At 68.2% G+C, this 27,031-nt stretch overlaps 1 protein-coding gene across 1 annotated transcript in view; it reads left to right on the plus strand.

Moving 5' to 3' along the window:
* Positions 1-25,946, plus strand: part of BAHCC1 (BAH domain and coiled-coil containing 1) — a 58,221-nt gene extending 32,275 nt beyond the window's left edge. Inside the window, 26 exon segments of the mRNA XM_045984014.1 lie at positions 2,647-2,769; positions 5,077-6,813; positions 7,125-7,230; positions 7,553-7,761; positions 7,926-8,084; positions 8,330-8,499; positions 8,626-8,739; positions 8,741-8,957; positions 9,514-10,317; positions 13,998-14,197; positions 14,319-14,455; positions 14,754-14,882; positions 16,874-16,991; positions 17,583-17,874; positions 18,616-18,798; positions 18,892-19,193; positions 19,444-19,515; positions 19,640-19,811; positions 19,898-20,012; positions 20,085-20,160; positions 20,294-20,402; positions 20,750-20,869; positions 20,983-21,159; positions 21,302-22,476; positions 23,135-23,371; positions 23,861-25,946. Of these exon segments, the coding sequence (XP_045839970.1) occupies positions 2,647-2,769; positions 5,077-6,813; positions 7,125-7,230; positions 7,553-7,761; positions 7,926-8,084; positions 8,330-8,499; positions 8,626-8,739; positions 8,741-8,957; positions 9,514-10,317; positions 13,998-14,197; positions 14,319-14,455; positions 14,754-14,882; positions 16,874-16,991; positions 17,583-17,874; positions 18,616-18,798; positions 18,892-19,193; positions 19,444-19,515; positions 19,640-19,811; positions 19,898-20,012; positions 20,085-20,160; positions 20,294-20,402; positions 20,750-20,869; positions 20,983-21,159; positions 21,302-22,476; positions 23,135-23,371; positions 23,861-24,067 (7,460 nt within the window). The 3' untranslated portion in view covers positions 24,068-25,946.
* Positions 25,947-27,031: the final 1,085 nt, after the last annotated feature.

A 27,031-nucleotide genomic window follows, 5' to 3' on the forward strand; every position in this document is an offset into this window, starting at 1 on the left:
GGGACCTTTCTGTGTCCGGGCTGGGAGGCCCCCTGCCCCGGCCCGGGTCCGTGCCCTTCTGCTGCTGCTTCCTTCTCCCCCGAATTCCCCTGTGGGGTGTCCAAGGGGCAGGCTGGGGGTGGGAGGGGGCCCCTGCGCCCGGACGGCCACCAGCTCGGAAGGACAGGTTTGCGCACGGCGGGCACCCTCGCGGCGCCACCACGCAGCGGGTGGGCGGCAGGCCCGGACCTCCCCGGGGGTCACGGTGGGGGGTGTCCACGCCCGGGAAACGGGTTCTGGGCAGGAGGAATTTACAGACTTCTGTTTACCAAAACGAGGCCCGTAAAACATTTCACAGCAGCCAGTTACAAGGGGACAGCTGTGGTTGCTGAGGCTCTGCCCCGCACCCCGGCCCCCGCCCCACGGCTCCCGGCCTGGCCCGCTCGCGGCTGTTGTCAGGGCCTCCAGGAGCTGAGTGTGATCTGGGCAGCAGCTGTCCCACATGCGGCTCCGCACACAGACCAGGCCTGGCAGGCCGGACTCCGTGCACCCAGCCCTGCCTCAGCGGGAGGGCTGAAGGGGACGGGCCGGGGTGGCGGCTGGCACCCTTCCCGAGCCCTCGGGTGAGCCTGGGGACGTAAGCCTTAAGCAGGGACACCTCCGTCCGGACCGTCCTGGAGCCTGCAGATGGGGCTGGTGTAGTGGGGAGCTTCAAGCTTGTGGGATCTGCCTAGAACATTCCGTGGGGATGGGCAGGAGACTCCACAGCTTCCCCTCCGACCCGCAAGGCCAGAGAACCACCGGTGGCGGCATTGGGGTCTGCAGGGGCTGATCCCGGCGGGGGCTCCCAGCGGGCTCCTGTTCGACGCTGGCCGGGTTCCAGTCCAAGCTCTGCCCCTGCAACCCGTTCTCAGCCTGCGCTGGGGCAGCACGGCCCCCCTTAGCCTCAGGCCTGGCAAGGGGCCTCCCGGATGCCTGACACTCACGGCGAGCTGCCCCCCCGACCCCCGTGCAGCTGCAGCGGCCCAGCACTGACCTAGAGCCCAGGCCCCACCGGCCCGACCCTCCACCCCCATCCCTCCCGCAGCCCCGCCAGGCCCACCTCAGGCCATGAGCCAATGTCCCGGCGGAGGACTAGGGCATGGGGGCCTGGAGGACGGTCCTGTGGTTCTGACCCCGCCCCTTCTGGAGAGGTGGTGCCCTCGGGGTATCCCACGGAGTGCCCAGCCACCAGCCGGTACAAGCAATGTTCACTGGGTCCGCAGAGGGGTTCGGTCATAAGTGCAGTTCGGGAAACAGCGGGCGAGTGAGAAGGAAGGGACTCCCCCGTGACGCACTCCGAGGGGTGCAGCTGCCCCCCCCCCACCCCCGGCGTGTGGCCCCAGCGTGTGGCTCCCGGAGTCGGCCGCAGCAGGCGCTTGCCTGGGGACCTGGCCTCACCTGCCTCCGGGACGGCTGTCTACAGGGCCCTGCGGCGGCTCCTCTCTGGGGAAACCCCTGGATGGCTGCTCCCTCTTCGCAGCCAAGGCCACCCAGAAGGGTGGGAAGCTGCTCCAGGAGCCAGTCGCTCCTGGGACAATCCCGGTGTCCCCGAGAGAAACTCCTGCAGAGCTTTCCGTGGAGAAAGTGTTGAGAGCGTGCGCTCAAAGCGCGAGTCTTAGAGTGAGACTGCGTCCTCCCGCCTTAGCCCAGCAGGTGACCCGGCTGTCCTGGTACGGGTCCCCAGCGCCACCCCTCCCTGCTGGGCCAGGTCGGGAATCACCAGCGGTGAAGAGCCACGTTCAGGGTGCCTGGAGGCTCTGGGCATCCAGCAGACACAGCTGGGCCGGGCCGGGGCAGGGGCGCCAGGAAGGGCCTCCCGGGCCTTGCTAACTCCTGTCTGTCTTCATCCCTCTGGGGGCGGTGTGTGTGTACCAGGTGGCGGGAGCTCCCAAGCTCCAAGGCCGGCGGGGGTGGGGGATGGGGGCAGGGTGTGGCTGGCGATCCTGTGCGGGGCAGGACAGGGCCAGGCCTAGAGGACAGTTTGGGCCCTAGGGGCACAGGGAAGGGCCTGCCAGGCATGACTCAGAAGTGCCAGGGAGGGTCTCCGGGCTGGGGGCCAGCTCCCTCTGTAGGTCTCAGAGCACAGAGGAGGCCCAGGCAGCGGAGACACCACAGGGCCGGCAGCCTCCAGCCAGACGGGGCTCGGCCATACCCCGACGGCGCCAGCCCCGGGGTGTGGGCTGCCCAACCCCGGAGCTGCCCGGTAGCTTGGATGGTGCAGGCCAAGGTGGCGTCTGGCCCCGGCCGTCCTGCCTGGGAGTTGAGGCCATGTCCGGCGTGCGTGTTCTCCCAGGGTGCCTCTCCAGGGCCACTTTCCTGCCCGGCCCCGGAGCCCCCACGCCACCGTGGGCAGCTGGGGAAGGCACCACGGGCCCCTCCTCCACCGTCCACCCTCCTCTCCAAGCTCATCAGCAATTCAATTTGTACCGCGCCGGAGGGATGGTGTTGGTCTAGCCAGGGCTAATGTGATGTGCTGATGGGTTGATTTCCCGCCGGCAGACGACACACCAAGCCTGGCGGGGCGTTGCCCCTGGGCCCCCCGCTGCTTCTCACCTCCCTGGGGTCAGGGCCGGAGCGGCCAGGGCCTTGGCCGTGCCTCTGCAGCCAGTCTCCTTCCTTCCCTAGCTCCAGGGTACCCCAGATTTTCGGGGGGTCTGGCATCCACCTTCCTACCCATGAGCCACTTGGATCACCATGGAAACAGCAATGTTCTCTATGGGCAACATCGTTTCTATGGAACCCAAAAAGGCAAGTGCTGGCTTGGGGCCGTGCTGGGGTCCGGGGCGCAGGGCATCCTGGAGGGTGGGGAGGATGCATGCGTGCACCCACACACACGCACACGCACACACACTGTGCAAAGGCCCGATGTCCAGGGCACGGACCCCGTCAAGGAGGCCGCGGGAGGTGTGGCCCCTAGAGAAGGGACAGGTGCGGGACGCGGCTGTAGGCTTTCGTGGCCTGTCTCGCAGAGTTTTCCGGGGGGGACTGGCCTCTCATTTGGGTTTTAGAAAGGGCTCTCTGGGCTGGTGCCCGGGAGACAAGCAGGGAGACTGCTGGTTTGGTTACGTGTTTCTGATGACACGAGCTTGAATTGGTCAGGAGGTCCTAGATGAACTCCCATCCGTGGCCAGACCCTGGGAGGGCTGTAGCTGTGGAGGAGGGGAAGGGGGGAGGCCACCTCCCACACAGAGGGACTCAGTGGGACTCAGAGGGACTGAGATACCTCTCAGTGGTATCCAGGAGGTGGCTGGGCACACGTGGTGGGGGTCGGTGCCAGGGAGCCCCCTGGATGAGGATAGACGCAGCTCGGGGAGCCCCAGGAGCCCTGAGACTGGGGCTCTCCTGGAGGCCAAGGAGGCCCCCCCAAGCCCACGGCGTGGTGGACCGGACGCCGGGCAGGGTTTCAGGAGGTAGTGTCAGATCAGAGTGTGCCAGAGCGGATCTCAGGCAAGGAAGGGGACCCTAGCAAGACGGCCCAGCACGGCCGATTTGGGAGTGAGGCTTCGGCCAACCCTTGTGTCCTCCTACCCCCGCCCCAGCCCTTTCTCCCGGAGAGCCTCCCACTCTAGGACACTGGTGTGTCTTGCCGCCTTGGGCCTGGCCGCGTGGCCAAGGTCCGGAACGCCCCAGACTTGACCCCGCCCTGGACTGGCTGGTGGGGATTGACGCAGATGAGACCCTGCCCGCGGCGGACAGGGCCGGGAAAGCCCCCCGCCCCATCCCCAGGGGGTGGTCAGCCCCCCACAAGCCCCGGGCTAGGTCCCCCAGACTCCCACACGTGCAGCTGTTTTGACAGCGTCTGTAGGGGCTGAACCAGAGCCCGGAAACTCCCCTCCAGCCGTGGGTCGCCGGCATCCCGAGCGCTGGTGGCCTCTTGGCGTTCGGCGTTGTGGCAGCGTCCCATCCAAACATTTGGGTTTCGGAAATCAAGCTAATTAGGGTTCACCCAGGCTACCCTCTTTCCCCTTGTTTTAATTAGCAGGAAATTGACAAGGAACTTCTGCGACTGAGGAAGGTTTTACAAGTTCCAAATGTTTCTTTGTTCCCCTCGTCTGCCCCCTCTGGGCTCCAGGCCCTCCCCTGTCTGCCACCCCAGTTGGCTGCAGGGGGGTGGCCCCCCAGGTCCCCGGAGATAGGAGCCCAGCCCTCGCTCTGGCAGCAGTGGGCGTCCCCAAGGCTGGCCAGGGACCCCCAGGGATGGCATGGCCGGCTTGGCCCAGGGCCCGGGCTGGACAGCAAGCCGTAGCCCAACAAGGGGGCAGGGGCTCCGGGAGGGACCTCGAGCCGCAGGGCTGTCCAAAGCCGATAGCAGGCTAGAAGGAGCGCCGGCCAGCCGGGCCATGTCCTTGTCTTCCAACTCTGAGCCGTCACTGGAGCCCTAGCCAGAAGTGCCCACGGTGACCACCGTGCAGAGGGGCCTATCCTCAGACAAGGCCTCACTTCGTCCTGGGGGGGTCTTAGCTCTCACGGGGGCCTGGTCAGAGCCCGGTGCTCGGCGGTCATCCACGCGGGGTCCCCAGGCCGCAGGCTCTCTCCTGCCGTGCGCACCGTCCACGTAGCCCACGCACGGCCGCAGGTCACGCCCTGCCCGGTGTCGGGGCTCTGGTGGCTGTGCAGACCGGCCCGGTCCTCACTCCGCCTGGGAAGGGGGGCGCCTGGCCTGTACACGCTGCCCCTTGCTCCTGCCTCTCCCCCACTTGTGCGCCTGGGCACTGGGCGGGGGGCTGGACCCTTCGCCCCTCCTATCTCCGGGGGGCTGCACGCCCGTCAGAACCTTCAGGGGAGGCACAGCTTCGGTTTGGGGTGACGCCCGAGTCTAGGCGGGTGGTCGCATGCGTGAGTGTGCTCCGTGCTCTGACGTGTGCGCTCACGCGCGGCGAGCGCGGGGACGGCATGTGGTTTCATGGCATAAGCTCCTTGTGACAGCCACCGCGGGTCGCTACCAGCTGCTGGCGGGGAGAGGCTCCTAGAGCCTGTGTCGGGGGGCGGGGGGGTCCTGACCTCTCCTGCCCACGGCCCAGCCCTCCCAGTGACCTCGGTTCTCTTGGCATGCAGATAACTTCTACCTGCCCCCCCAGCCCACCCTCCTGCCTGCCAACCACAGCTTCCCCGGCGTGGCCCGAGCCGCCCCCGGTCACCCCATTGGCTCCTGCAGCCGTGACCGGGGCGAGGCTGGCCCCCTACCGAAGGGGGCCAAGGAGTTCGACCGCTTCCTGCTGGGCAGAGAGAAGGCCGGCAAGGCCGCGGAGGGCAAGGAGCGGCCGGCGGCCGAGGAGGACGGCAGCAAGGAGCGGCACAAGCTGGTGCTGCCCGTGCCCGCGGACGGCCACTGCAAGGAGGGCGGCGGCGTGCCCCGCGGAGCCTGCGAGGGCCGCCCCAAGCACCTCGCCTCCTGCCTCCTCAACACCAAGGTGCTCAACGGCGAGATGGGCAAGGCCGCACTGGCCGGCTGTGCGGGTGGCATGCTGGTGCGGCCCGGTGTGGCGGGGGCGGCCCCCGGGCGCTGCGCCAAGGAGGCCGCAGGCCCTGCAGAGCCCGGGCCGGCCTTCAGCGAGTGCCTGGAGAGGCGGCAGATGCTGCACCACGCCGTGGCCTACACGGTGCCGTCCGGCCTGCCTGCCGGGCCGCCCCCGCCCCTCAGCACGGCCGCTGGCTCCTTCCCCTGCCTGCAGCTGCACGCGGGCCCCGACGGGCTCTGCCCGCTGCAGGACAAAGTCCCCCGAGACCTGAAGGCCAGCGGGCCCACCTTCGTGCCTTCCGTGGGACACCTGGCTGAGAAGAGCCGCCCCTTCCAGGCCACCGAGGCCTGTGCCGTGGCAGGTGAGGGCAAAGACCGGCACCTGGACGGCGCCTTGGGCCCTGAGCACGCTGTGCCCTACGGGGTCTCCTACACCCAGCTGAAGGCCGAGGGCAAGGGCGAGCGGCGGCCTGGGGGCTTCGAGTCTGCGCCCAACCCCCGGCTCAAGGGCCTGGAGTATTTCAACAGCCCAGGCCCCGAGACGCCCTTCCCTGCCCTCCCCAAACGTGGTCTGGACAAGAGTGGCTACTTCGAGCTGCCCGCCCACTCGCAGGACTGTGCCCGTCCAGGTCACCTGGACCCGCTGGGGGGGAAGGTCCCCCAGGCCTGCTGCACTTTAGAGAAGACCTCCGCAGGCCCCCCCGGGGCCCAGAAGGTGGCCCGGATCCGGCATCAGCAGCACCTGGTGACCCCCGAGGGGGAGCCGGGGGGCGGCAGCGGGGCTGAGGCCAAGCGCAAGTCCCTGGCACTGTCCTCTCTGGGTTACGGCGGGCCCCACCTGCCCCCGTGGAGCATCCAGTCGGGCCAGGGTGCCGCCATGGCCGTGGGCGAGGAGCGGAAGGGCGGCACCTACCTGGACCCCTTCAGCGGCGGCCTCCAGCAGGCCGGCCTCCTGCCCCAGGACCTGCCCGCGCCGCCCGACGAGGTCTCGGCCATGCAGAGCCTGCTCAAGTACAGCAGCCAAGCGCTGGTCGCCAGCCGGAAGGCGCCCTTCATGGGCCTGGGCGGCCTCAAGGCCAGCTGTGCCCAGCAGGAGATGAAGTTCCCAGCCCCCAAAGGCCCCGCCCAGGCCCCCAGCGAGGCCGAGAGGCCCGACTGTGCCCGGAGCCGGGAGCACGACGCCCCGCACACGCCGCACAGCGACGCGGAAGTGAGGCAGCCGCCTGTGGGCATCGCGGTGGCCCTGTCCCGGCAGAAGGACACGGTGAGCCGGCCAGAGACGGCCTACGGCGCCAACACCGGGCGGCAGGGCCGGGCAGCCCCTGCCTTCAAAGGTAGGCCCCTTGGTGGGCAGGGAGGTGGGGAGTGGGGCTCCCCGGCCCTCATGTGCCCGTCTGAAGCTTAGCTGGGACGGGCCCTGGGCTCTCCTGCTGTCCCCTCCCCACGTCGGCGGTCCCGTCCCTTGCAGGGCTGGCCAGCCCGCCCCCATCCCTCGGGGCCACCGACTCCCTGCACCGGCCTTCAGCAGAGCCCCTCCCTCCGTTCGTCAGCCCCCTTGGCTCGAAGTGGGGTCCCTGTTTGCTCCAGCCGCCAGCTCCCCGGCCACCCCTACCCTCCAGCCTTCTGCCTTCTCCTCCCCGTGCAGCAGGTGGCCCGCCCCGCCCCGCCCACACGCTGGACCTGGAGGCCGAGGAGGAAAGGGCCCGGCTGCCCGAGGACCGCCTGGGTCTCGCCGGCCGGGAGCTGCTGCCGTAAGGACGGGGCTTTGGCCACCATCCGGGTGCGAGCAGGACTACAGCTCCGGGACAGAGCGGCCTGACCGGGCCGTCCCCGGGCTTTGCTGGGGTTTCTGCCCCTGTTGGGTTGGGGGGAGGCTCTGCTGACTTTCCCGCCGCTATCAGGGCCGCGGCTGGGGTGGAGACACCCACCACCAAGGCCCACCTGCTCCTGGGCTGTCCCAGTGAGGCTCCAAGCCCCTCCCTCCAAGGCTGATGTCGACAGGATGGGGTGGAAGGACTGGTTGGGTGGCCAGTGGCCGTGCTGAGTCCCCCTCCCACCCCCGGTGACCCGCAGAGACAACAAGGACCGCCTGGAGTTCTCCCGGATCCACCCGTCAGGCGGCTGCCCCGGGGACCTGGCCCCTCACCTCATGATCGCCGGCGGGTCCTCCCTGCAGACCAGCCAGCTGGGTGGGGACCCGGCCTCCCACCCGCACCCTGCTCACCCCCCCTGGCTGCCCCGCACCCGCAGCCCCTCCCTGTGGATGGGGGGCCATTCGTACGGTCAGTGCTCCGACGGCAAGCGAGGGGATAGTCCGCGGGCGTGGGGCAGGGCCGGCATGGGGCCGAGCGGCCCTTGGCCTGGTGCGGGAGGCCCGAGAGCTCAGGGCCTGGCCGGACTGAGCTCCCCATTCCACTCCCCTCACCGCTGTGCCTTGTGTCCCCAGGCCTTGGGCACCCTGCCCTGCACCAGAACCTGCCCCCAGGCTTCTCCACCTCCGTGCCAGGCTCCATGCCCTCCGTCTTTCCCCTCGCCCAGGACAGCCCTGCACAGCTCGTCATTCTGCCCTCGGAGCCCACCCCCCACACCACCCCCCATGCGCTTGGTAAGAGCCTCCTGGCCGGGCTGCCTGAACACGGAGGTGTCGGAAGCAGGTCTGAGGAAGGGAGCAAGGAGGACGGGGTGGCGGGGCAAGCCCCAGGCCACTGCCCAGCAAGCAGGCAGGCGGGTAGAGGAGCTGCCAGGGAGGAGGGACAGCGTGGGGGAGGGGGGGTAAGGTGCTCAGGAGGCTGGGGGCCGCCCGCAGCCCATGCTCGCTGGGTCTGATGGCTCCTCTGGCCCTGCCCACAGCCGACGTCATGGACCAGGCCTCCTTGTGGCCCCCCATGTACGGGGGCCGGGGCCCCACCTCGCACGTGCAGCCGCCCAGCCAGCTCCCAGTGTACTCGCGGTCGCAACTCCTGCGGCAGCAAGAGCTCTACACCCTGCAGCAGCAGCAGCAGCGGGCAGCCCCCATCCAGGTACCCGCTCCAGGCCGCACCCGGCGGGGACACCGTGCTCCCTCCCTCGCTCTGCTGCAGCGCGGCCCCGGACTCCGCCCCCCACCCCGCGGGATGGCGCCCTGAGCCTCTCCCTCACCCCGACAGCGGAAGCCCGAGGACCATCACCCGGAGGTGGAGGAGCCCGCCCAGGAGAAGACCCCCAAGTCCGCCCACAAGCCAGTTGCCTTAACCCCCGCAGCCAAGGGCACCCCCCCCCCCGGCCGCCGTCGGCCCTGCCAAGCTGTCGCCTTGCTACCACTCGCCCGCCCCGAAGCCCCCCGCCAGCCGCCCCACAACACCGCCGCGCCCCAGCGTCCCGTGCACTTTAGCTCTCTGCCCCTCAGGCAGCCCTGGGCCTGGCTCCAAGCTGCCCAGCTCCGAGGTCACGAGAGGGGAGAGCCGGCGGGCTGGCGCCGACCTTGGCACATTGGAACCAGGTGAGAGCGGCGGACGCTGGGCTGACCTTGGCCCGCCCCCTTCCACTCCGAGGCCTCTTCCCATTTTTGGAGGTGCCGAGCCGAATTGCGGGACTGCCTGGGTCTGCCTCGTGGGGCCCCTGCAGGGGTGTCCTCCCCTCCCCAGGGCACCCCTGCTGTGCTCTGTTCTTTCTCTCCTTCCCCATCCGCGGTCCTTCCATGGTGGAAGCTCTCAGGGTCCCGCCGTCCCCTGCCATCTCCTCCCCAGTTCCCGGCAGGCAGGGTAGGACGAGGGACGGGCTCTGTTGGCCTGCAGTGGGGGCCACCAGTGACAAAGTGCCTGGCCTGCCGGACACGGTGGCCGGAGCTTGACCCAGCTGCAGGGCCGGCTCTCAGCCCCCCTTGACGTACCATGTTCCCTGTTTCTATCTCATCTGCTCCAAAGGCAGAGGCCGAGGGCTGGCTGGGGACCCTCCCTCCCAGCTGTAAGTCAGGGATCTGAGGCCACCGTCTCCCCATCTAGAACAGAGCCCCTCATACCCCTGCTGCCCCCTGACGACGCCTGCTCTTTCCACAGGCCTGCCTCCTCGATACACCTGCCCCACGGCCAGCTCGGGCTTCGCCCTGTCCCCCAGCACGCACTCTCCTGACCTCTCGGACCCCAAAACTATGCAAACTGCAGCCCCCAGGGTCCAGCCTGAGCCAGCGAGGACGTTCCCACCCGGGGAGCTGCCCCCCCAGAGCCCACAGGAGCCGGGGTTGTCCTCAGGGGCCAGGGAGGCCACCCAGGACCTTGCCGCCACCCCCCACCCTGCTGAGCGGGGACCCCTGGGGAAGGCAGCAGACCCCAGCCCACTGGAGGGGCTTCGAGAACTGCGATGTGGGGCCCTCCTCGAGGGAGGGGGCCCCGAGGCCGTTGCCCAGGCTCAATCTACTCAGGGAGGGACAGCAGCGGAGGGGGGTGGGGCGGTGGGGCTAGGGCCCTCGTCGGGGGCCGGCTCCCAGGCCCTGCAGCAGCAGAGAAGCCCCAGCGCCCTCGATGAGGCCCCCCCCGGCAAGCAGCAGGCCCCCAGGAAAGCCAGGTCAGAGGAGGGGGATGAGTATCAGGAGGATGAGCCAGAGGAGGAAGAGGGCCAGGGGTCAGCTTGCAGGAGCAGCCACCTGCCCAGGGCGCTCCTGGGCCTGGACGCCCTGGTCGCAGCCACCATCGACCTGGGGGACCTGCCGGGCATCGGCCCGCGGGACCCGCAGCTTGCCGCTGCCCCGGGGCCCCCACGCACAGCCCCTTCGCCCTGTCGCTCAGGGACTCATGGGATCGCCCTGCTCAGTGAGCTGGCAGACCTGGAGATCCAGCAGCAGAGGCGGGAGCCAGCCTTGCAAGGTGAGCACCGCCCCAGCCTCCGGGAGCCTGCTAGGGCTCAGGGTCGGGCTGTGGGCTTCAGCTCAGCTGTCCCACCGTGGGGCCCCCACCGCTCACGCCCCCCCCCCCCAGCCCCGTCTGCAGCTGTTGGCTGGGGACAAGGTCCTCGGCTTCTGGGATGTCAGTGACGTCCTGGTCATGGTGTTCACAGTGCCCTGGGGGGACTCGGGGTGTCCCGCAAGGATGCCAGGGCCGTCAGGGGGCCCGGTGGCTAACTGGGAAAGCAGGGGTGGTTGTGTTTTCCTCTGTGGGCATTCAGCCCTGACCCGCTCCCACGCAGGCCCAGAGGAGGTCGCCTGAGGCTGATCACACTGTCCCCAGGCCTTGGACCCACATGTCCCCAGCAGTTTCCCCAGGGCTGGGGGCTGGGAGGCTGGTCCTTCCTGCCCCAGGGCCGACCTGCAGGTGGAGAGGCTCCTGAGCTCCCAGCACCTGGGAGAACCCCAGGGCGCAGGCATAGGGCCTTGTGCCAGCCCGTGGGGAGCGCCGGACCAGAGCCCGTGGGGTCCCCCCACGGGCCGGCAGACCCTTCTTCCTGCCTGAGCAGGAACCTCGAGGGGCCCGAGGAGACTCCCTCCTGGAGGGAGCACCCCAGCCAGGCACTGCGCTCGTGACCTTTACAGAAGGAACCCGACCGAGCTCTCTGGGCTGGTCCGCTTGTCTCCCTGACACAACGCTCCCCACGGCCTCCAGGGCTGCCGGGAGGAGCCGACCCTCCCGCAGAGGTCGTCTCCCCGGAGGCCTCGGTGTCACTCTCCGTCCACCCAGCGGGGATGTCCACCCACAGCTGTACCACTGGCTCCCCGCCAGACCCCACGGAGGGCCTCGCTTAGGGCTGGGGGCCGCAGGGTGCGGCAGGGGCCCCGGACAGGCCCGGAGACCCGTGCGCGCCGGCACAGGGAGCCAAGCGGAAGCCGGGCGCGGCGTGTGGCCAGCCCGTCGGTGCGCATGAGCGCCTGCTGGACGGGCGCCCATTCACTGCGTGAACGCTCGCGTGGAGGCCACGTGCGGCCCAGCACGGGCGCTGCTGCTGTGGCCGGGCCGGATGCCCGTCACCTTGTGCACAGACCAAGGGGGACGCCGTGGCCATGCCTCCACTCTACCCTCCCCCCTGGAGCCCCCAGACTCCCACCTCCCCTCCTGCTGCTCCCAGACCCCCACCCTCCCCTGCTGGAGCCCTCAGACCCCCCACCCTCCCTCCCCTCCGGGAGCCCCCAGGCCCCCCACCCACCCCTCTTCCCGGTTAATGGCCAGCGTCCGCACTCGGAACCAGAGCTGTTCCCTGTGAGCACAGTGAGCGCCTCGCCTGAAGCGAATCAGATCAGCTGTATTCTCAGATGACCAGGGAGATTCACAGAGGGTTAAAGTGGGAGAAATAGTTCCCTGAAAGCAGAGGCCAAGAGGGACAGCGGAGTCTCCTGTCCCCTCCTCCCCAGAAGGGATGCCCTGAACTCCCCCTCGGCCAGGCATGGTATTTGGTGAAAGTCCCCAGGCGCCCCTGGGAAGTGGGGTGAGGACGTAACCAGGTTTGCAGCTGGACTGTGGCGGGGCAGGGCCTCAAACCCCAAGCCATTGGCTCGTGGGCACCCTCACCAGCCAGGGTGCTCAGACCCCCTCCAGCCCCACCCAGCTGGCCTCGGCTGCAGGACGCTTGACCTGCCCCCACCTGGGCCCGGGTTGGGGGAAGTGGGCGGGTAGGCGGCCAGGCCCCCAGACTCCCGTACCAGATCCATCCCAAGGGACTTGGGCCCCACACTGAGCCCTGGGAGCAGGAAAGGGGTTTCGTCGGCAGACGCTGTGTCTGTCTGGCCTCGGGTAGTGAGGCCTGCACGCGGGGGCCCAGCCCTGAGGCTCCCAGCAATCCTGCTCTTGGAGGCACCGCCTGAGCCTCCCATCCTCCCCAGAATTTCCGAAGTGCAGTGCTGTCCCTCCCGGAGGGCGGATGCCCCTTTTTTCCTGAGGGAGCCTGAAGCCAGGGGCCGCTGAAGCAAGATCCCGCCCCGGAGCCCACTCTGTGTGGGTCTGCTGACCTCCATGCTCCTCCCCGCTGCCTGACCCTCACCCCTGTCCTGGCGGCCCCAAGCCCCCCAGCCCCCCACCCCATCGACCCCATGAGACAGGACCGTGGCGGGAAGCCTGAGCCTCCCTCTGCAGCTGTGTCTGTGGGGTGTGGTTTGAAGCTGAGAGGAGCCCGCCCCAACCCATCTCCCCACGCGCACCGGCCTCCCAGGCTCACCCGCAGGGTTGTGGTCTCCGCAGGACTAGTCTGGGGGGTGGGTTGGGGCTGGGGGGGGGTGGAGCAGAGGGGCTTCTGGCCGCCACAGTGACCCCAGCAGATAGGACCCGGCGTGGGACTTCCAGCTGATACAGGGCTTGGGGATGGCCCTGTCCTGGCTGTGGAGGGACCCAGCGGCCCTCAGCCTCCCTCTGGCTCCCATGCCCGGGCACCTCTGATGTCACAGCGCTCTGAGCGCCAGGGACTCCCACAGCCGACCACGGCTCCCACCCAGCGGCCAGAGGCTGGCACTCCCGGCACCCGCCTGGCGACTCTGTCCTGTTGCTGAGGCTCACTCTCCCGGCAGCGCCGCGGCCGTGGCCGTGACCAGGCATTTCCCCCGGCACACAGCAAGGATCTCACAGGCAGTGCCTGAAGTGGGGTGTTCTCCGGGCCCCTCGTGCGTCTTCTCGGGCATTCATCTCCTACATCCGTGTGGCTCATGGTGTCTTACTCTCTCATTGGCTGTGACGGACCCGTCTTCACTGTTTATCTGATGATGGAATTGTGTCAGATTGAGCCCCACGGCTGGCCCATGTGGGCGCCGACGTGTCCCCATCACTGTGGGACCTTTCCTGGCTCTCCACACACCTCCCCTGCCCCTGGGGCCAGCCGCTTCTCTGAGAAACCCGGGCCCTGTCCTGGTGGGATGGTATTAGAAGCCAAGTTCAGGGTGTTGGGGTGCTTACTGCAACTGGGGTTTTGCCCCTCAGAGGTTTTGCCTCTCAGAGGGCAGGGCTGTATGTCCCCAAAATCACAAGTACCCTTGGACAGCTTCCATCCCAGGCACCCCATCTGACCACCCAGGGCTCCCCCCGGCTGACCCTCCTTCCCTGGCTGTGGCTCCTCATGGTGTCAGCCTGCCCCAGTGTGCCTGACTCCCCATCTCTGCCACCACCCTCCCATCCTGAGTCCGGGCTCCGGGCCTCTCCACTGGACAGATGCTGCCCTCCACGGGCTCAGCCCTGACCCTGCACTGGGCCATTCCTCTCTCACCCCGCTCTCCACGGGGCAGAAACACATGGGCATTTTCTGTCGGAAGCATGATAAGCCAGTCCCTTAGTGCGTGAATGCTTTGGGCACTGCCCCTAGGTCTGGGCCATCCCAGCTGGCCTGGCCCACAGCAGCCAAGAGAGAAGTCCCCACCCCTCCTCGGAGCGGAGGCAGGGGCTGCTGGGGGCCTGGCCCTGTGCCCATCTCGTGGCTCCCAGCCGCCTCACCCTGGTCCTCAGTCCCCACGTTTTGGGGAACTGGGCAGCTTGGAGGGTCTGGGCCAGGACGAGATGCCGGCTGACATTGAGAGCCTGTCCAAGGGGCAGGATGTGCCTGCCGCCCACACACACGCTGACCCTCGTGTCCCCTGCAGAGGAAGAGGACGTGCTGGCATTCGACCTGCGGCGCCTGGCCACGCTGGCCTCGGTCTGGTCCCTGGTGGAGGCTGCTGGGCTGGACAGCCCGCCGTCCTGCGCCCAGCCCCCGGCTCCCGACCCCTGCAGGGCACCCACACTCACCCCCCGCATGCAGATCCTGCAACGCAAGGACACCTGGACCCCCAAGGCCAAGCCTGTGAGTGGATGGGGACTGGCTGCCCCAGGGCTGGAATCCCAGGGGACCCCTGAGTCTCCCCCACCACTGGCCACCCCAATGGTGGGGACCGAGCCCAGCTCACAGCGCACCTGCCCAACAGGTGTGCCCCCTGAAGGCCGCCATCGAGCGGCTGGACACGCAGGAGGTGGAGATGCGTGTGCGGCTGGCGGAGCTACAGCGGCGCTACAAGGAGAAGCAGCGAGAGCTGGCGCGTCTGCAGCGCAGGCATGACCATGAGTACGGCCAGGCCCGCAGGGGGCGGGGGAGGGGGCACAGTGGCACAGCCCAGGGCCGCTGCCTCAAGGTCAGGGAGTGCGGGTGCCGACCTGGACTGCAGGCTGGGGTCTGGGGCAGCCCCCAGACGCAGTGGAAGGAAGGATGAGGAACCAGCCTGCGCATGGGGACCCGGCTCCCTGGGAGGGCCTGCCCTGCCCCCACAGCCCTCCAAAAGGCCGGTGCCCCCTGCACCCCACCCCAAACCCTCTGGGGAGTCAGGTTGGCGCCAGCCTCTGACCGCCCGTCCTGCGGCCTCCAGGAGAGAGGAAAGCTCGCGCAGCCCTGCACGGCGAGGGCCCGGCCGGCCGAGGAAGCGCAAGTACTCCAGCCTGCTGTCCCCTCTGCGTCCTGGGGGCCAGCTGCCCAGGGGCGACGGCAAGAAAGTCAAGTAAGTCCTGGGTGCGTGTGCGGGCACCGCAGGGCGCTTTGGGCCAGAGTGGGGCTGGAGTGCCCTCTAGGCCCCTCTTTGCGCCCCCAGCGCCCCCGAAGGCCCACCTCCTCCCTCCCAGAACTCCAGTCCTGGTGAGCGTCCAGGGGAGGAAGCTCCGCCGCAGGCATCACCTTCCCGACGCTGTGCTCCAGGCTCGCTGCTCCCAGCTTCCTCTCGGAAGCCCCAGAGGGCCTGGAGCGCAGCCACACCCGGTCCACACCCCGGCCGTGGCCTTGCCCCCACAGAGCAGCCTCTCGGGCTGCCCCCGGCTGATGCCGCGGGTCACGCCCAGCACTGCTCACGCTGCGGCGCCGTGTTATCACCCATTACCCGCCCGGCGCACTCGTTGGCACGCTCCCGGGCCGGGCATAATTGTCCTTCTCGGCTACAAATTGCCTCTCCCCGCAGACCTATTTGCATAAATCCTACGAGCTCCTGCAAAGCCGATTGGTGAGCGCGTGTGTGCCCTGCATCAATCCTGATGATTTGGTAATAATAGTTAAATCGGCACTAAATGGTTTCTTCAATTAAGACAGAGGCAAAAAATTAATCTCAGGGCTTTATGTCACAAAACATTAGCAAATGCAGGGAAGGTTATGGGGAGGGGGGTCCGCCCGCCTGTGGGCAGGGGCGGGGAGAAGCCACATGGCTGGAGCCTCCCCAGCCATTCCTCCTCCTTGCCCAGGTGCCACTCAGCGGGGGACCCCCCCAGAGTTCCCCCTCGTGGACCCACTAAGGCCGTTGGGACCCCTGGCCCAGGCGGAGCCCACGGAGGCCAGGGGCCCTGTCAGGGAGTCCCCATGAGGCTGCCCCATGCTTTCCCGGGGCCCCCGGGACCCTGAGCCCCGGCCCTGGAAATCCCATCCTGCTCCTTGCTCTGTGGCCACGTTCTCTGCTGACCCACGAAGGCGGGTCCCAGCTAGAGGGTAGCAGCGTCAGGACGAGAAGGGACACAGCATCCAGGACCCTCTCTTCCCAGGGATCAGGGCTCCTGCCTGAATCTGGGGCTTCTGCCCTCGCTCCATCCTGCTGCGGGGCCTGGCCCAGCACTGCTGGCCGGCAGAGGGGACCGAGCGGGAAGCAGAAGGTCGTGGGTGGGCGTGGGAGGCAGCATCGCTGGCCGGCCGGCTTCCCGCTTGGCTGCCTCTCTGGGCCCCCAAAAGCCAGGGCCCTCAGCCTCCCTCTATGACCCCTTTTCATTACCACCTGTGAGTGGGGGATGGGGCGGGGTCAGGCCCAGCCCCTCAGGCAGCCAAGCTCCCAGCCCACCCCTGTGGGGCACTGGGACACTGAGACCTGGTGTCAGCTGCTTTCTGGGCCCTGTCTGGGACATGGGTGGAGTGCAGGGTCCCCTCCCTCCAGACCTGGAATTAAGGACAGGGGTGTGAGCCCAGCAGCTGGGGTCCCTGGAGGCTGGGAGGCAGAGCCTGGACATGAGTTTCTCTGGCCACTGGGCCCTGTTGTCTTCCTGGCAGTGGCCAAGTTGGAGGGGACCCCACTCTCAGGAGCCTCTCTACTCCCTCCGTGTTCTTAAGTCTGGGGCAAGTGGCCTTGGCCCTCACCGAGGGCCAGGCCTGGGACACGCATGGCCCTACCCCAGGCTTGCAGAGGGCCACAGTAGTTACTGTCCCCATTTTCCAGGTGTGAAGACTGAGGCCACAGTTCGATCACATAGTGGTCCAGCAGGCCTCAGGGCCCTGGCTCCTGAGTTTGGGCTGCCCTCCCTGGTCAGCGAGCAGAGGCCCTGGCCGGGAAGCCGGGGGCTCAGGTCCTGGGACCAGCTAGCAGCCGTGCGCGTGCTCACAGCCCAGTCCAGGAAAGAAATAGGGCCCACGCGGGGGCGGGGCAGGGTCTCCTAGCTGCTGCCACAGGACCCTCGGGTGGACAGGGCCGGGGGGCCGAGGCAGGCTCACATCTGACCCACGTCCACGGGCACCCCCTCCCCCCAGGGCGGTGCGGTCCAGCCTGAGCCTGCTGTGTGCTGAGCTGCGGGGTGGTGACGGGCCCCCGAAGAAGCAGAGCGGACTGGAGGCCGGTGTCTACGCGGGCCTGCAGCCACCATCGGCGGTGAGCGCTGAGGCAGCCTCCGCGGGCTCGGGCAGGCAGCTGCAGGCCACACACCCGCCCCGTGCCAGCCTCCAGCTGGGGTCCCCCTGCCGGATGAGAAAGCGGAGGTCTGGGGAGCCGCAGGTAGCCGGGTGTGGCTCGTGCGTCCCCCGTGTCCGTGCTCCAGCGGAAAGTAAAAGACTGTTCTGGGCTCCAGGCTCCAGCCGTGAGGGCCCGTGCTGTCCACGGTGACTGGGGCGCTCCCTTGCGTAGTGGGCGGCCTCCCTCGGGGGCTTTCTCACGCTGCCAGCGGGCCCTTCCTCTGAACGCGGGCACCCCCCGTCCCACTCCCCATTTCAGGGCCCTGAGAGGGACAGGTGAGACCCCTGGGCCTGTGGGCTCCCTCCCCCATCGGGGGGGGCGGTCTAGGGGGTGCTGCGGAGTGGGGGATGGGTAGGTCCGGTGGCAAAGCCCCACTTCCCAGGACCCGGTGCCCCCTTGGCCTTCGGAGGACAGGACCCGGGAAGTGCGGCTTCAGCGCCAACCCTGGCAGAGGGCCGGCGGCGGGATGGCGGCTCGGGCGGGGGTACTGACCCCTGCCGCCCTTTCTAGGACAAGGTTCGCTGCAAGAGGGGCAGTGGGCAGGGCGAGCTGGCATCCGCCACAGCCCACCAAGTGACCCAGCTGAAGCCGAAGGTCAGGACCAAGGGGCTTCCTGCCGGCCTCGGCCCCTTCAGGCGGAAGGAGGCTGCCCCCGGGGGCCGTATCCGCAAGAAGCTGTCCCGAGGCAAGACCGCCAAGGTGCCCGGGGCAGCCCGGCATGCCCAGCCCAAGGACGGCGGCGCCAGCAGGGAGACACCCAAGTTCCCGGCCCAGGCAGCGGCAGCCACGGCACAGGAGGCAGGCAAGTCGTCGGCATGAGGGCTCCAGCCGGGACGTCCGCTGCGGTGCCCCGGGGCCTGGGAGAGCGGCCCGGCGGCTGAGATGGCCCTCAGAGCCGGGTCAGGACCTCTGAAGGGTGCCGGACCCGGGGAGAGCCTCCCTCTGCAGCCCCCGCCCCAAGGCTGAGCCCGGTGGCTCTCTGCAGGCCACAAGGAGAAGGAGGCCCCCGGACACGTCCTGGACAGGGGGCTAAAAATAGGCTTCCGCCTGCTGAGGGCTGCTTTCCTGCAGTGTCCGGCCGGCCTGACCTGGAGGGCTCTCTGGCCCCCAGCAAAGCCAGGGACAGACGCCTGGGAAGATAAATGCTTCTGCCCCACCAGGCCTTGCCCGCCCCCTCCACGTTCTCGCCTGAGAACGAGCAAAGGGAGGGGAAGAGGAAGCAGGAAGCAGGAGGCCAGTCGGGGAAGGGACTGTCCTGGGGAGGGGCATCCCCAAGCCCAAAGGCGGGCGCCCTGCTGCTCAGGGCGTACGAAAGGCAAGCAGAGGCCGGGAGAGGAAGGTGGAGGGGTCCACCCTCCCCGGAGCAAACGCCCTCCCCAGATGCCTGGCCCAGGTGCCCCTCCCCTAAAGCAGCCCCAAGGGCAACAGTGACGACCCCTCACCGCCCCCCGACGCAGCCTTGTGTGCACAGACCATCGGCCCCGACCCCCCCGACACGGCATGGCCCCAACGCCGAGTCATCTGAGCCCTCGGCCTCCCCCAGGCAGTGGCTGCGACAGCGAGAACTGCGAGAGGTTCCTGGGGACAGAGGCACCCCCCAAGGAGCCCGGGCTGGCGCTGCATGCGGGGGCCGGCGTGACCGTGCTGGGGCCCTCCCCCTCTTCTGTGGTCAAGATGGAGGCCAACCAGAAGGCCAAGAAGAAGAAGGAGAGGCAGGGCTTGCTAGGTAACCAGGAGGCCCGGGCGGGCCAGGGGTCTGCCTCGTGGGGGGAGGTTCCTGGCCTCGGGGACCCCTGGGACAGCCGCCTCCCCCCCCCAGGGGCCTGCCGCCTGTCCAGCCCAGACAGCGAGGTCAAGGTCAAGAGGCGCGCAGTGAAGACCAAGGTGGGCGCCAAGCTGGAGCGTGCCCCAGGGCGCAGGCCCCCGGGCGCACCAGGCAGGAAGAAAGCCAAGGGCAAGGCCAAAGGCAGCCTGAGGACAGACCCAGGGGCTGCCCCCAGCAGGGACGCCCTCTTCAACCCCGCCCGGGCCTTCGCCTGCCGCGAGGAGGGCAGCAAGCTGGCCAACGAGCGTCTCAAAAGAGCCACGCGCAAGAGCACGATCCTCCAGCCGGGGCTGCGGGTGAGGGCCGCGGGCTCCCTGGCGCTCCTGGGGGCCGTGGGTGGGCTACGATGCCGAGGGAGCCCTCACCCCCCCTTCTCTCCCTGCTCGAGGCGGCCTGCCCTGCGTCAGCACACGTGACGCCCCTGGGCGCACGCTCGGGCTCACACTCAGGGTCTGCCTGCACCACGACCCTGGGCACACCCTGGGCTGGCCGTGAGCCAGAGGCCGGCACCCCGCTGACCTCATTCCCTCCCACCCGCCCCAACAGCGGAAGAACGGGGCCCTGTCCATCGCGCTGTCGCCTCGCAACGCCAAGGCCATCCTGGGGAAGGGCAGGAAGGTAGGCTCGGTGCAAAGCGGGGCCGTGGGCCAGCAGGCAGCGTCCCCACCCCCCGGGCGCCGGGTCAGGGCACAGACCTCCCCCGCCCACCCTCCAGTGGGAGTTGACCCCTCTGGCCCCCCAGGGCAAGGGCCGGGCGGTGAGTCGGCTGCTGGAGAGCTTTGCGGTGGAGGACGACTTTGCGTTTGACGACAACGGCAGCTTCGAGGAGGAGGAGGAGGAGGAGGAGGAGGACGGTGAGGAAGAGCCAGCAGCCACCAGCGGGCCTCTGAGCGCCGAGCAGAGCGCCGCCCTGGGTGAGCGGCCCTGCGAGTGCCCCTGGGCACCAGGAGGCGGCAGGCGGGGTGGGGGCCGGGCAGATGCTGACGCCCTGTCCCCTCAGCACGCTCGTGCACCATCCACAAGGAGGACCTGCAGGACGGGTTGCCCGTGCTCATTCCCAAGGAGGACAGTCTGCTGTACGCGGGCAGCGTCAGGACCCTGCAGCCCCCCGACATGTGAGGCCCGGGTGTGTGCGGGGCGGGGGGCGGGCAGGGACGTGCAGGCGGCTCACACGTCTGCCCCCGCAGCTACAGCATCGTCATCGAGGGCGAGAGAGGCCACCGGCCCAGGATCTACTCGCTGGAACAGCTGCTGCAGGAGGCGGTGAGGGGCCGGCCAGGCCGGGAGCGGGCGGTGAGGGGATGCCCCGCGGCCCACAGCCAGGGGAGCTGGGCCTGGCCGCCCCCGGCCCCGCCGGCCCCTCACCGCCTACCTCCTGGCCCCGTGGGCCCCGCAGGTTCTGGATGTCCGGCCGCAGTCCAGCCGCTACCTGCCCCCGGGCACGAGGGTGTGCGCCTACTGGAGCCAGAAGTCCCGCTGTCTGTACCCGGGCAACGTGGTCCGAGGTGAGCCGGGCCGACGTCCGGTGTCCAGGCTCCGCAGACGCGGCTCTCTGGGCCCCAGGCAGGGACAGGACGGGTGGCTCTGGCCATCCATATGGCCCGGCCGGGAACAACAGGGAATGTGGGGTCCCCTGGGCTGCAAGCAGGGGTGTGGAGCCCCGGGGTCGTGCAGGTGAATGCGTGGCTGGGAGGCTGCGGCGAGGCCGTCTGTGTCCTGGCAGCCGGGACAGCCCCGAGGAGGCAAAATGGTCCCAGTGTCTGCGAGGCGCCGGGAGCCCCCCCACCTGGCTGCCGGGGCGAGCCGCGCGGAGTCGGAGAGGGCCCCCTGCTCAGCTGGGCCTCACCCCCAGGCTCCTGCAGCGACGAGGAAGAGGACCTGGACTCCGTGGTCGTGGAGTTTGATGATGGGGACACCGGCCACATCGCCGTCTCCAACATCAGGCTGCTCCCTCCCGACTTCAAAATCCAGTGTGAGCCCCGGGGCGCTGCGGTGGGGCCCCTCCCTGCCACCACCCTGCCTCTTCCCTGCCCTGAGACCTGGGGGAAAGCCGGGCCACGCTGAGGCCGCACGTCCACTCTGCAGGCACTGAGCCCTCGCCCGCACTGCTGGTGTCCAGCAGCTGCCGGAGGACCAAGAAAGCTTCCTTCGAGGTCCCCGCACCCAGCGAGGCCCCCGCCCCAAGCTTGTCCCCTAAGGTGCATGACGGCCCCGAAGCCTCGAAGACCCCCGGGAAGAAGTCCGTCAGCAAAGACAAAGCCGGTACCCACGGGGGCGGGGGAGGGCAGGGAACCCCGGCAGGGAAGCACCTGGGGGGATGGGGAGGGGTGCCCAGAGCTTGGCAGGGGGCAGGGGTGGGGGGGATGCGCGGTGGGACCTCTGACCACCTGGCCTCCCCCCCCAGGCAAGGCGGAGCTCCTCACCTCAGGTGCCAAGCCCCCCGCGGGGGCCGCAGACCACTTCCTGGGCCGCCGGGGCAGCCCGCTGCTGAGCTGGTCGGCGGTGGCGCAGACGAAGCGGAAGGCGGCGGCGGGCAGCAAGGGCCCCGGCGCGCTGCAGAACCTCTTCCAGCTCAACGGCAGCGCCAGGAAGCTGCGGGCCCGCGAGGCGCTGTTCCCGGTGCACAGCGTGGCGGCGCCCGTGTTCGGCAACGGCTTCCGCGCCGACTCCTTCAGCAGCCTGGCCAGCGCCTACGCGCCCTTCGTCGGCGGGGCCGGGCCGGGGCTGCCCGGGGGCGCGCACAAGCTGCTGCGGGCCAAGAAGGCGGAGCGCGCGGAGGCCGAGAAGAGTGCGCGGCGGCGGGCGGGCGGCGAATTCCTGGTCAAGCTGGACCACGAGGGCGTGACCTCCCCCAAGAACAAGAACTGCAAGGCCCTGCTCGTGGGCGACAAGGACCCCAAGCTTGGGCGGCCCCTGCCCAGCCCCAGCTACACGCACCCGGCCCTGGTGGGCAAGGACAGGAAGGGGCGGGCGCCCGTGCACCCTCTGCCCATGGGGCTGGCGCTGCGCAAGTTCGCGGGCCAGGCCGAGTTCCCGCTGCCGTGCGACAGCGACTGCCACAGCTCCTGCTCAGACGACGAGGAGGACGGGCCCGGGCTGGCCCCCGGCGTGCCCTCCCGCTTCCTCGCCCGCCTGTCGGTGTCATCCTCCTCCTCAGGCTCCTCCACCTCCTCGTCGTCCGGCTCCCTGTCCACCTCCAGCCTCTGCTCCTCGGACGACGAGGGCTCTTCCTACAGCTCGGACGACGAGGACCCGGCCCTGCTGCTGCAGACCTGCCTCACCCACCCCGTGCCCGCCCTCCTGGCCCGGCCCGAGGCCCTGCGCTCCAAGGGCGGCGGGCCCCACGCGCACGCCCAGCGCTGCTTCCTGTCCCGGGCTGCCGTGGCCGGCGGGGGCGCGGGCGGGGGCGCGGGCCCCGGCGGCGGCAAGTCCAAGCTGAAGCGCAAGGAGGCTCTGAGCTTCTCCAAAGCCAAAGAGCTTTCGCGGAGGCAGCGGCTGCCCTCCGTGGAAAACCGGCCAAAGATCTCCGCCTTCCTGCCCGCCCGGCAGCTCTGGAAGTGGTCCGGGAACCCCACGCAGGTAGGTGGCCCGCCCCCCGCCGGGAGTCCCTGCTGCCCGGAAGCTCGCGCGCTCCCTCCCTCTCCTCCTGCTTTCGGTTTTTCTATTTCGGGTCAACAAACAAACAAAAGTGAACTTCGGGAAGAACAAAGCTCGCACCAGGCAGGTAGCCGCCCTCATGTCCCCTCCGAGTCCCCGCCACCTGCACGGTGCCGTGGGGCGTGTCCCCCAGGATTTTGCTTCCCATGCAGCGGACCACCGGGGGCACATCTTTCTGTGTCTGTGCACAACGGAGCGGGTTCAGGGGGCCACGGGGTGCTGCCCCACTGCGCGCACACGCGGGCGTCTTTGCCGCGCCCCGTGGACAGACACGCCGTTTGTGCCGCTCTGCCCTGGGAGCTGCACCGCCACGGACACCCCGTGGCTTCCTCCCTCCCAACCTTCCCGTGCAGCGTCCCTCCTCAGTCAGTCATGACCCAGCCTGCAGGGCAGGCACGGGTGGGACCCTAACCCTGGAACGCCCCGTCTGGCCCTCGAAGGCGTCTGTGCACACGCGCTCACACGTGAGATGTGCCATCTGTCCTGCTGCTGTCCCTCCGTCCCTCCCTGTCTTTCTCTCTCCTGCCCGCCAGTCCCCGGGTCCCTCACTGCCATCCGCCTCTGGCTGTGTCCCTTGCAGCGCCGGGGCATGAAGGGGAAAGCCAGGAAGCTGTTCTACAAGGCCATCGTGCGGGGCAAGGAGACGCTGCGCGTCGGGGACTGCGCCGTGTTCCTGTCCGCCGGGCGGCCCAACCTGCCCTACATAGGCCGCATCGAGAGCATGTGGGAGTCGTGGGGCAGCAACATGGTGGTAAAGGTCAAGTGGTTTTACCACCCGGAGGAGACCAAGCTGGGGAAGCGGCAGAGCGACGGGAAGGTGAGAACCGGGTCGGGCAGGGGCCTGGGGGAGGTGGGGACCCAAGGTGGGGGTGGGACACGGGGCGGGGGGGACAGGGGCGGCAGGCAAAACCAGAGGAGCAGCCCCATCCGTGAACACCCCCGCCCCCCGCACCGTGAGGCGTCCCCGCTGAGGGCGGAGGCACCGGAGACAGGTCACCGGGGTCCCTCCTCGGCCGCGCCCCCCAGGCTCCCTGTGGACGGGGGGATGGTTTCACCTCACGGGGGGCACGTAGCCCCCAGCAGGCCCCCTCCGCAGCAGACCCCACCCAGGAGGCCCCCCGCATCCCCTCTGTTCTCCCCCGGGAAGGACACGGGTTTGCAGACGCTGCCGAGAGCGGCAGGACCCAGAGTGCTGGGCCACGGCTCCAGGGTTGACACGAGGGGCCGTCCCAGAACCGGCAGGCGGGCCCCCCGCCGGACGGGGCTCCCCAGCCCGGCCCCGCCCAGCTCCGCGCTCCCCCGACAGAACGCGCTGTACCAGTCCTGCCACGAGGACGAGAACGACGTGCAGACCATCTCCCACAAGTGCCAGGTCGTGGGGCGGGAGCAGTATGAGCAGATGGCGCGGGGCCGCAGGTGCCAGGACCGGCGCGACCTCTACTACCTGGCGGGCACGTACGACCCCACCACGGGGCGCCTGGTGGCGGCCGACGGGGCGCCTATCCTGGGCTGAGCCGGGCCGGGCGGGACGGGCTGGAGCCCAGGGAGCGGCGGAGCGCGTCGGCAAACACGCAAGCGCCCGGGCCCAGGCTTCGCATTCCTCTCCCCGGGGAGCAGCGCCCGGCCCTCGGGGTCCCCCGCCTCGCCGCACCCCCGCCGGCCGCCCCGAGAGATTAGAATCCAAGCCATATTCTCCCTAGTACCTCCGACTGGCTCCCGCCAGGGAAAGCAGAAATCAGGTGTGTTGTCTATTTATTTCTGTGTAAATATTGTATTTCTGCGGGAAGTTTTATGGAAAAAAATAGCGGAAGAGGATTTTTTTCTCCCCACACGCGTGACAGGGTGTATGTGCATGCGTGTGCGTGAGTGTGTGCGTGTGTGTGTAGGTTTCGTTCTGGGGGTTTTCGTTGAAAATGCACTGTTTTGCTCAGCCTGGCTGAGTTCTGACGGGGGCGTCTGTGGCCACGGAAGCAGCTGGGGGAGGGGCCGCCCACGGGAGGGCGGGCAGGACCCTCGGTCACGGCACTGATCGCGGGGTCCCGTGCGATGGAGTCACACTGGTGTTTGTTCCCTTTTGACCCACCTAGTAGGAAAAGCGTGGCGGGGGGTGCGCGGCAGTGAGGGAGGGCCACCCTGAGGGTCCCCAGGGCGAGAAGGGATTCCAGAGGCTAAAATAAAACCCAGGACCAGCTGGTCCCCCAGCCCGGGATTGTGACAGCAGCCATATGTGTATGTTACCTCTGTTCCAAACAAATATGAACAAGTGTTTTAAAGTATCGATACGAAAAAATGACGTTTTGATTTTATTTCCTGAATATTCCAGTTCTTTCTGATTTCCGTTGTGATGGTCAGTTTACCCAAGCCTCCACTCGGAGCAGGGAAGGGACCAGCCCCCACCAACTCACCGGGAGGTTCTGGGGCCTTTTCTGTGGCCGCTGGGCACGGCAGATGGCCTGGCTGGGAGACTAGTGTTTGGGGCATGGGGCCAGCTCGGGTCCCTCCTGCCTGCCCGAACCCATGCCCACGAGGGGCTGTTCCCCCCGCACCCAGGAGCCTCAAAGTGCTGGTCACCCCCTCATTCCTCCTGTGGCAAGAGAGACAGGGTGAGCCAGACCCATGGCCTAGCAGCCCTTGTCCCAGAAACCTACGTAGGGCCACGTGTCCCCACGTGCCACCACACTCCCCAGGAGCCCCAAAAAAGCCCCCCCCCAAGTTAGTCACTATTTCTGCAGCCCAGGTCCCTGGGAAATGTGGGATGTCGGTGGGTGCCCGGCACCCCAACCGGGCCCCTCTCTGGTCCCTTCCTTTCCGGCCAGGAAACCTCTCCCGCCCCACCTCCTGGTCCTGGCTCCACGGGAAATACAGGGGCAGGGAGGGGGGTCCCCTGCCCACCAGCTTACCTCTCCCACCTCGTTCTCCCCTTTGTCTCGGCACGAGTGCAATATTTCAGTCCTGGCGGTCACCCGGGAGGCGGCGCCCGAGGGCCTGCTCGCGGCTGGACAAGCAGAGTGGAGAAGACGCGCCCGGCGCCAAGGCGCTGAGTGGGGACAGCCCAGCCGCAACAGTGAGAGCCCGAGGCCCTTTGCAAGCCCAGGCACCCAGCGAAGGAACAGCCCCTTCTCTTGGCCTCGCGCTGACTCTCTCCCCTCCGTCCCCCCACCTGTGCGCATGGGCGGCGCGGCCTGCCCTCTGACCCAGGGTAGACGGGGCGGAGCTCGCTCTTGTAAATGTGTAAACTAAGAGGATGGTTGGATTTTTTTTCAATGTAAACACTACAAACAAACAAACAAAAAAAACAAAGGTTTTATGAACAGCAAACTCTATGTAAAGGCATTTTAGTATTAAATTTTTTATTGATAACTTGCTTAAGAATAAATATATGAACTATTGTACAGGTGGTCAGTGGTCCGGAATCCCAACTGCCTCGGCGTCCGCGTGACGTCATAGGTGTCTCCCCGGAGGCCACGGCGTCTTGGGGGGGGGTCTCAGCCAACATGCCCACATGCAGGCCAAGTCTGCCCCCCAAGTCAGCCAGAGGGGAGCCCCTCAGGGCACGAGGACTCACACACGTGAGTGAGGAGACTATGCAACCAGAATGGGCCTGGGGTGGCTTTGGCCTTTAAGACCTCCCAAGATGAGGGCCCCTTTCTTTACACATCTCACCAGCCAGGGCAGCTGCTCCTGTAGGAAAGGAGGGGAGGCTCAGCCCCACAAGTCACAGGCACAAGGGGGATGGGTGGTCCTCGAAGTGCCAGCCAGTAGAGGGGTCTGGGCAGACCAGACAACAGACACCCTCCTCGGGGAGAAGCGAATTCATTCATTCAACAAACACTGTCTTAGGTGAGAGCCCTGAGGAAGGGTAATAAACAGTGCTCCAGACCGTTGATGGAGAGCTGATCCCCCAAGGTTGGAGGTGGTCAGAAAGCAGGGTACATCGGGGGACTGGGCAGCCACCCCAACAAGCTGCTAGCTAGAGAGAGCCGTGCCCAGTGAAGCTGCAGGCCCAAGGTCTTTCTGGAACTGTCCATCCAGCCAGGGAGGGGGCAGTCCGTCTTCCTTCCACCTCCAGGGTCCCTGGGGAGGGAGGTCCCGGCTGGCATTACAGACCCCAGGAAGGAGACTCAGATTAGGGCAGGTGGGCTACCACACAGACAGGTACCCCCACCTCCGCAGGTGTGTACGGAGCTGTGGGCCGTTTGCGCGCACACACCCACACCCACACTGGGACTGCCCTCAGCCAACCTGCTGACATCCCACCCCCTCATTTGCTCCATTGGACCAGCTGTTCAGAGAGAGCAGCGGGGACAGGGCCCTGGGCACAGAGACAGGATGGAAGGGGCAAGAAGCTCTTCCCTCAGCAGTTCTGAGCCCGCCAAGCAAGGATGAGAATGTGTCTGAGCAGGAGGCCTGGGGCTGTGTACACTCAGGGCACACATCTGCTTCAAACACCCCCTGACTGAAGTCTGAGCGCCTGGAT

Source organism: Meles meles, chromosome 18 (genome assembly GCF_922984935.1).
Source record: "Meles meles chromosome 18, mMelMel3.1 paternal haplotype, whole genome shotgun sequence".
Classification (NCBI taxonomy): Eukaryota; Metazoa; Chordata; class Mammalia; order Carnivora; family Mustelidae; genus Meles; species Meles meles.